The 8,953-nt window shown below is 44.2% G+C and overlaps 1 protein-coding gene across 1 annotated transcript; it reads left to right on the top strand.

Moving 5' to 3' along the window:
• The first annotated feature begins 574 nt into the window (after positions 1 to 574).
• On the top strand, positions 575 to 6,985 carry angptl4 (angiopoietin-like 4). The gene is made up of 7 exons (XM_044132979.1): positions 575 to 1,192; positions 1,571 to 1,681; positions 1,771 to 1,876; positions 4,785 to 4,898; positions 4,991 to 5,086; positions 5,305 to 5,589; positions 5,670 to 6,985. The coding sequence occupies exons 1-7, from the start codon at positions 689 to 691 to the stop codon at positions 5,849 to 5,851; spliced, it is 1,398 nt and encodes a 465-aa protein (XP_043988914.1). The 5' UTR covers positions 575 to 688; the 3' UTR covers positions 5,852 to 6,985.
• Positions 6,986 to 8,953: the final 1,968 nt, after the last annotated feature.

Below are 8,953 nucleotides of genomic sequence, written 5' to 3'. Positions count from 1 at the left end.
ATCCTGCTGCCAGCATGCTGGTGTTATTTGAAATAACGATAAGATGGCAGAAAACGCTGATAAGATTAGCTATTCTAAATGTCTGTGTTTAAGAGAGCAACGTTCCCTCCCACTTTGAGTTTTAAACCTTCCTCAGGAATATTCCTGACCAGTTTCAGTTGCGATGTGCGCTTCTCCTCCAGCTCATCTGCTCTTTGTTCTGACATTTGTAAAGCTTTTGATTAACTATGCCAACATCTACTCCAACAGGATTTGATCTGGATGGCTCAGTGTCTGGCTCCTGATATGGCTAACAGCTTGTTTCAGAGAGTCCCTGCACTGATGAAGGGATCAGAAATGTCACAGATTTCATCCCAAGCTGTGGTGAGGCGGCTCTTCTCACAGGGGGAAGGACAACGGTTTGACATCAGCTGATAGAAGTGATCTTTTTTTATATCATCTTCTTCCTTACACAGCCTCTGACATCAATGGTTAATATGGAGATGGAGGAGGAACAGAAACCTGAGAGCAGCTGCACTCCTCCCTCTGCCCAGCTGGCCAATGGCAGACAGCAGCACGGCTTACACCGCAGGGCTAGGAAAGTATAAAACAGCAGAGCTGTGTCTGTTCATCCAGGAGCCTCAGCTCTCTAGTTCAACTCCACAAGACTTGGCAGGACTTGGTTTGAGGGGTGGAGGCTTCAGCAGCGATGAAGACAACGCTTGCAGCCCTGATACTTTGCCTGGTGGTGCTCATGGCCTCTGCTTTCCCCTTTGAGAGGAAGGGGGCCTCACCAAGCTCTGCTGCTGCCAAGGAGAAGCATGTGCAGTACGCGGCGAGGGACGACGTTAACATCCTGGCCCACGGCCTGCTGCAGCTAGGCCAGAACCTGAAGGAGCACGTAGACAAAACCAAAGGCCAGATGAGGGACATCTTCACCAAGCTGAAAGCCTTCAACCGCACCACTGCCGAGCTGGGCAAAGAGAGCCAGAGGCAGCAGGTGGAGGGGGAGAGCCTGAGGGCCCAAGCTCGAGACCTGGAGGACAGAGAGGGCCAGCTCCTCAATGTCACGGCTGAACTGAGGGAGAAGGTAGAGGAGATGCAGCAGGAGAGGAGGACCATGACCGAGAGGATGAGCCGGCTGGAGGAGAGGGTGGACGGCATGCTACAGGGACCCAGCAGCAGGAACAGCAGCGATGCACGCAGCATCCAGGTGAGACTGTAGACCGTCTGGTGAGGTAGGGTCATGGGAGGGTGGACCCAGCAGGCTTCCTTTGTGTTCAATGCTTCCTGCTTGTAGACTCAAGTGTGCATTAAAGTGTGCACTTTTAGAATGAAAAAGCCCAGAGGGAGCAGTGGGTGGGGAGCTGCGTGCAGCACGTGCAGAGAGACTTCAAGGCTGCTAGACAAAGAGACCTGAAGCATCAGATGGTAGAGTCAGGGGCTGCTGGCTGCTGGGACCCTGGAGAGCCTGACGGGGAAACGGGCTGACTCAGAACCAGCTGGCTGCGAAAGGCAGTTGCATAACCAGGGCTCCATTTGAAACCAGAACCATCCACCTGGGTCTTATTAATGCTGCTTCTTTCCTCAGCTCATGCTGGACTCTCAGAACAGACGTATTGATGATCTGGTGGAGCGCATCAGGCTCCAGCAGGAGAAACTGGACAAGCAGAACGTTCGCATCAGGACGCTGCAGAGCCAGGTAAGCCGCGTTCACAGCCTGGCCGGTTTCATTCTCTGAAAGCCGGGCACAATTCGTTCATGTTTTTTGGGGCTTCCTGTTTTGTTCAGATCCAGCAGCCCGGCCTGAGGCCCTCACCCCGGGGCAGCAGCAGCAGCGGCAGCACCGAGGGCTCCGCGCACAGCGACGCAGAGGAGCAGCGCGACTCGCCGCTCGGTAAGTAAAACAAATCCCCTCCCTTCACACAGACTTAAGTGGGCTGAAGAAAATCTGACAACAAAACGTGGCGAACCATCTGCTAGGTGAGGACAGAAAGAAGCTTAAATCACTAACAATTAAAGTCAGTCTAATCGCGAGCCAGGAAATGGCAACAAGTGGACTTTCTGACTCGCAATCAACACAACACGGGAGGTGGGCTTCCTTTAACATTATACTGAACACAATCTTTTCATCTTGAATTATTCTATAAAGTCACACAAATCATCTGACTTTTTAAAAACATTTTGGCATTTCCAATTTTTTTTTCCTGTTCTGATTAATTATTTTTACGACATTTCACCTCACCTCTGTCATCTCACGGTCATGTAAGAGAAATGTATTATCAAATCTATGCAATTTATCGAGGCAGCTTCAAACTCCAGTCTAATATAGATCTAAATCAATCAGATGTACTTCCAATGCCATTTGGTAAAAAGTTAGCTATCTTAAAAAGCTCAGCCATTTAGAACAAGCATGTGGTGACAGGGGAGAACAACACTTCCCTTTCAACACAAAGAAATCTCCTACAGAACTTTATACAGGTTAACTTTTTTATAGACAACTTGAGCAGATGGGAAAACCAGTTTCTAGAAAGAATGGATGTTGAGTTTAGTCAGAGGAGCTCATTTAACTCTCCAGCCTGTGAGAATATCTGCCTTCATCCAGACTCTACGGGGCTGCTGAAAATGGCCAAGCTGGTTTCTAGATATCCACAAGGCAGAAGCTGAGATTTCCATCCATGATAATGGTTAGGTTAGGTGTAAAATATATAATTGCTTAAAATAAATAATGTAATGGTGATATTAGGTGATCTGGGGGCTGATGGTGGGCAGGGTGTGACCATTGGGATCATTCTGTGTGGTCAGATTAACGACACACATTCCTCTCTCAAGCAAACAGATCTGATATAAAAATATTCTTTTTATAATTTTTTGTTTGTAGGATGAGCTTGTCAGTGGAACATTTATATCTTGTAATTTCTTCTTTTTGATTTCATTTCATTAAAATTTACATGTTTAATTTATTGTTAAGTAGATAAAATCTTTTTTTTAAATGGGAATTTTTTAATCTATTAAAAATTGTAGGCCTCTGCATGTTTTCAACGCTCTGATTTAGACACATGGTGAAAAAAAGTCACTTGCCTTGGGCCTAAAACAGACGTTCAGCTTAGTCTTCAGAGACGTATAAGAAAAAAGTGCATTTAAAACACAAATGAAGTGAAAACTGAAATTCAAGCTATTAGAGAGCTGTAAAATTTGACGTAAAGTCAAAACTGAACTCCGAACTGTTTCTAGATGTGAACTAGGTGAAAGGTGATCTGAGGTCCACCACAGATCCCAGGAATGCCGTAACACTCTGACATCAGCAGTGCTTTGTGAATGAGGGAAAAAAGGACAAGTTTTCCTGGCAGAGTTCCAGCTGGGAGAAAGTTCAGCGTCTCAGAGAGTATCCTGTCAGGGTCAAGCAGCTTTAGTGGATTACTCAGAGCCTGGGAGACTGCCTCCATCTCCAACACTCTGTTTTCACTGATAACACTTCCCTCTGAGCCAAGGAAAGAGGAGGAAAACAGAGAAAGGCTGTCTAAATTTATCTGTGAACCTTGCATAGAAGACTCATGACTCCTCCCACTTTTTATGGCATCAGGCTCAAAAACAAATGTTTGGACGTTCCTCATGAGCGAGCAACCTTTCCCCTATATCCACACCCCCTCACTCACTACACGCCCCACACCCTGAACAGAAAGAAAACTCTGTCTCTTCCTTTGGAAATGTGCCAAAGTTCAGGAGATCCCCCTGACCCACAGTCAGGCAGCAGCCCCCAGAGTTTGTTCCTTTGGAGTAGAGGTCAGAGGTCCTCTACTCTAATAAATTTACCTTTATTAGAATGTATTAATATGTACTACATTTTCCTACCTGGTGCCACTTGAATATTGGCAAGATGTTGTCTCCTTAGGCAAATGACAGCTTGCAGCTCCAGACTTCCCCCACTCCCGTTTCTAGATGCCTTTCTCCCTTAAGGAAACATCCCCATCCCCCCAAACCCGACCATCTGATCACTCCCCATGCATGCAGCAGCCATGCACATCTACGTCACCACCTAGCTACTGTGCACGTGACAGAGGTGTGACAGGTCGTAGACATGGGGAAGGGGGAGGATGAGGAATGTAAAGGATGAATGGTGTGTAACCCTATAGCTTGCAAGGCCAGGCAGCTGTAAAAGAGGGGAATTCTGCTTGGGAACTGGAAGAAAGGTCATGTTTACGACAGAGACACACTCTTGTTTTTAATGGCTTTATCAGGTGTAAGTTTGTATCTCCAGACTTGGTGCGATAAGCTGTGCTTTGCTCACTTGGAACGATTAGTCTTATTTGCAAACACTCTGCTCTCCTTCAGCTGAGGGTTTCTTTGAAACAGACTGACCTATTTCTAAAAGCTAGGCAGAGTAAAATAATCAAATTCATTCTAACAGGGAGTAGGGCTAATTTTGTGACTTGTTCAAGTTCTGAAAATCAGATGACTTAAAAAAAACTTTCGGTTTATGCCGATTTTCTGTGGTTTCTCAGGGGGAGTGGAGCCTTCAACAGCTAAATGTGTTGAGCATTGTCAGCATTCTCGGAGAAACTTTAACAGCATGATCATGTGTTAGGTCAAGACATCCTGCACAGGTCACCCTCTGAGGTGATAAGCCTAAGACTAAACAACAAGGCAATATTGAACCTGTCAAACAGTTCAGTTTTACATTCTGTTGGAATCTTTCACATAACCGGAGAAAGAGTATACCAGACAGCCCACAAGATACGTTTCACCAACATCCCTCCATGTTTAAGCATGCTCAATGTTGGATTTCTCCCTCTCTGCTGTTCCAGAAATGGCTACAGACTGTCATGAACTGTTCCTGAGAGGAGAGACCACCAGCGGGGTCTACCCCATCCAGCCAACTGACTCTGAGCCCTTTGACGTCTTCTGTGAGATGACAGCTGGTGAGCGCAGCAGAACTTCCTCTGAGTGCTAAGTCTGTCTCCTGGCCGATGTAACATTTGTTTGATCAACTTCTCTACGTGTCTCTGCCCAGATGGTGGATGGACAGTCATCCAAAGACGCCAAGATGGCTCCGTGGACTTTGACCAACTGTGGCAGGCTTACGAAAAAGGCTTTGGCAGCCTGAATGGTAAATACTCGGGGGTTTTATCCACTTTCCCTATCCGGTGTTAGCTGGTCAGTGCAGGGTCAGGACGGTTGCCTTTCAGTTCCTCTGTAGGCCTTCATTAGCTCCTGGCACTAAGAATGAAGTCATTGAAAGATGTGGGAAGTTATGACAACGACAGATGTTAGGATCGTGAGCTTTGGATTGTTTTGGATTAAGTTTTGTTTTCTGTTCCTGTTCAGGAGAGTTCTGGTTGGGCTTGGAAAACATCCATGCCATCGCCAAAGATGGCAGCTATACCCTCAACATCAAATTCTCAGACTGGGGGGATGACTCGGCATCTGTCTGCTTCCCGTTTGAGCTTGGTGGAAGAGAAACCAACTACTCACTCCTGATTCAGGAACCTGGCACCACCGATGCGCTGGAGAGCTCCCTGACCACCGACTCAGCTCTCGCTCTGCCGTTCTCAACCCGGGACCAAGACAATGACCGTAAAGGTGACATTAACTGTGCCAAACACCTCTCTGGTAAGTACTGGCACACTGTCCTGTCACACTGACACTGGCAAGACTGAAGCATGTTAATCAAACTGATTCTGTTTTTGAAGGTGGGTGGTGGTTCAGCAACTGCGGTCGCTCCAACCTAAATGGGAGATATTTCCAGAGCCCTCCTCCCAAACAGAGACACCAAAGGAAGCAAGCCATCTTCTGGAAGACCTGGAGGGGGCGCTACTATCCTCTAAAGTCAAGCATAATGATGATTGCTCCCGCCGCCATCAACAAGTCTTAAAGAGTTGAAAGAGACAAAGAAGCAGAGTCTTGACTGTTCATTCTTTATTCATTGCTGGTTTTTGTGTTAGACGCGCCCAACTCGTTTTTTCTTTGTGAGGGGGAAACCTGACACCAGAGCCCCAGTCCTGAAAACAGAAGGACAAAGTCAGATGAAAAGAGTTTTCTGTGGTCTGTTGTGTGAAAAGACAGATTCCTTACTGCTACATGAGGCTACAGCCAAAGCCAAATGTGCAGTGGAAAATTTCTCTAATATGTTTTCCCGATGAGGTTTCATCCTGTAGATGTGAGCAAGTCTCGGCTTGTGGACTGGGCTGGGAGTCATCACGCAGTTTCCAACAAGCTCAGACGCCTCACTGGGGATGATGTGGCTTCTTGCTGAGGTTTGGTAATTAGCAAAAGTGCAACATGCGCCGGGGGGGGGGGTAGAATCGGCGGACAAACATGCGCCAACGGGGGGAGGTAACACTATGTAATGTGTTTTGAGGCAGTTGACCAAAATCCCGGACGATTTTGAAATTCCCCCCGGACATTTTTTTTGGTCTGAAAAGTAGGACATGTCCGGGAAAAAGAGGACGTCTGGTCACCCTAATTTACACTAGTGACATGATGAGTCAGCAAACTCTTAAAACCACAAGCTGTGGACCAAATAACCATCTAAAACATAAACAGCAGATTTCAGCATGATGAGGCTGGAGTTTGATAACGGGGTGAACTGTTGTCAACTAGCTTTACGCTACGTTAGCATCAATATTACTCATCTTTCCTGCCTTTCTTAACACATACTATATGTTCTATAGTCAGAATCGACTGAAAGTCTTCTTCACTGATTTTTTTTTCCTCTGGAGGGTTTGATATTTAGTCATATTGACTAGTTCTTCAATAAGTGGCATTGTTTTGTACATATTTGAAAAATGTCTGTTTTTTAGTAAAGTATCTGTTTCTGATCTTTGCCAGTTGACTTCAAAGTTTGATGTTTTAAATATATTTTTCTTATTTAAAATCCATGTATCTATTATGTGCTGCTTTCTGTTTGTAATTTATATTGAGGTATTTTGGGGGGGGAACTTAAGAGGGGGTAGAAGAAAAATGACCATTTTGGCCACATTGAGCCAATAAAACTGATTTAAACAAATATTTGTTTTGGGTATTCATTCAATATTCATCTCTGTCAACACTATGATGATATTCACGATGCCCAGTCTTAGGGGTGCTCCAGCATCTCACAATGTATGATAGACATAATCTGGTGGTTTTGGGTTGTTCTTCATCTAGCTAACTCAGTGGTGTCCAAACGTTTTGGCACATGGGCCAAAATCATCAAGTTGAAAGTCCTTGGGAGCCACAAAACGTTTAACAGACATCAATGTTTAAAAGTTCAAGTTAAACAAATCTCCAGATTTGTGAATTTTATTTAACTGCTGGGCCAGATTTTAGAAAGCGTTTACTGGGGAAATCATCCCGATTTGAATTAATTTTGCTTTTAATGAATGCGTGTTTTGCAAAAATTTTACTTCACATAAAACTTGTGGGCCCAAATTAAATCAGGTGAATTCTATAAATATTTTTGCGATTTTTTTAAGAATATGAAAAAAATTAAAGCATTGTAAAAATTATAAAGTCAATTTTTTGGGAAACAACATGGAGGCATTGGCTATTAACCTGTTCATTATAGATCCAAACACACACAAAAATGCACAAGCGCACACATTATATATCTATACACCTACATACACACACACAGTAGGTTTGTCTGGCTTCCCAGGAATGTTTCATTGACTTCTTTTCATTTCTCATTCATTTCTTTCTACAGCCTAACTCTGACACTTACCCTAAACTAAACCCGAACTCAATTCACACCTCAGTCCTAAACCGTCAAACCCAAAACAGCACTACTTCTTATGGGGTCTGGCATAAAGACTAGTGGGTCCTCACAAGGGCCTTACAGTCTATCCAATACAAATAGGCCACACACACATGCACACACGCACCCACCCATATATACATATACACACACCCAACGAAAAAAATGACCACAGTCCTGCTAACCACTGGAAGACCAGGCATAAAGAAAACAAACACTTCCTGATTTATTCTACACTCAATAGTTTATATTATGATGACCACAAATATGAATGACTGACTGTTTCATTCTCCTGTTTTGGATTGTTTTTAATTTGACATCAAAATAATTAGCAATTTTGTCAAAGTACTGGCAGGATTAAATTTTCTCTCATTTTACGCTGTTTAATTTTTTTTTTTCTTCAACATATGTTTGCATGTCACTCAGCCTCACCTGGAAGGTGTCTTGGATGTTAAGGCTACATGTTATTTTACCTGGAAGCAAACTAAAGCTTTAAGGTGTCAGCTTTAATTTTCAGCGCTACACTTTGCACTTCTTTGCCCTGCTTAGTTAATTTGCTTCATCCGCTGTGATCCTCCAGGTCACAAGATCAACCTGTGTCACTGCTCATCCGGAGAAGCCAGCGTCCAGCCAACCTTAAAATGAAGACAGATCAGGCCTCCATCTTAAGGTTGGAGGGCCTAACGGATCACTTCAAAATCCATTTACAACAAAACAATGGTAGTTAGCAGAACTCTTTGGAGATTTCGATGTCATGATCTTAGGATAGATGCTTCAGTTCTGTCCTGAATTCTGATAACTAGCAGTTAGCTTAACATGAACCTCCCTGGTTTTGTTTGGGCTTTTTCTCCCAGACACACCCTATATTTTTAGTGAAAAATCAATTTGTAGTAGAAAAAAATTAGGTGGAATCGTCCTTTAGCCATTTCCCAAATCGGAAGCTGAAATTGGAATCCAACTACAGCTTTGTTTTGCTGGATGAGTTGTCAGTGTTGTCTCTAGGATGAGGAAGGCCACTTCTGGTTAGGTTGGTTACAGTTCCATGTTTTCTCTGTTTGTGATGATATTCAGTGGTGAACAGAGTCCAAAAGCCTGTGTAACCTTTTCCAGTCTGATAAAATGTCTGTGACTTTGTTTCTCATCTGTTCATGAATTTCTTCATGGAGGGACACAATGTTTCTTTAGCCTACTTCCTACTGCCAGACAGGTGCTGTCTAAGTGATGAATCACAGGTCTGTA

The sequence above is a fragment of the Gambusia affinis genome, linkage group LG12 (genome assembly GCF_019740435.1).
Source record: "Gambusia affinis linkage group LG12, SWU_Gaff_1.0, whole genome shotgun sequence".
In the NCBI taxonomy this organism is placed as follows: domain Eukaryota; kingdom Metazoa; phylum Chordata; class Actinopteri; order Cyprinodontiformes; family Poeciliidae; genus Gambusia; species Gambusia affinis.
This window is presented reverse-complemented; position numbering and strand designations above follow the sequence as displayed.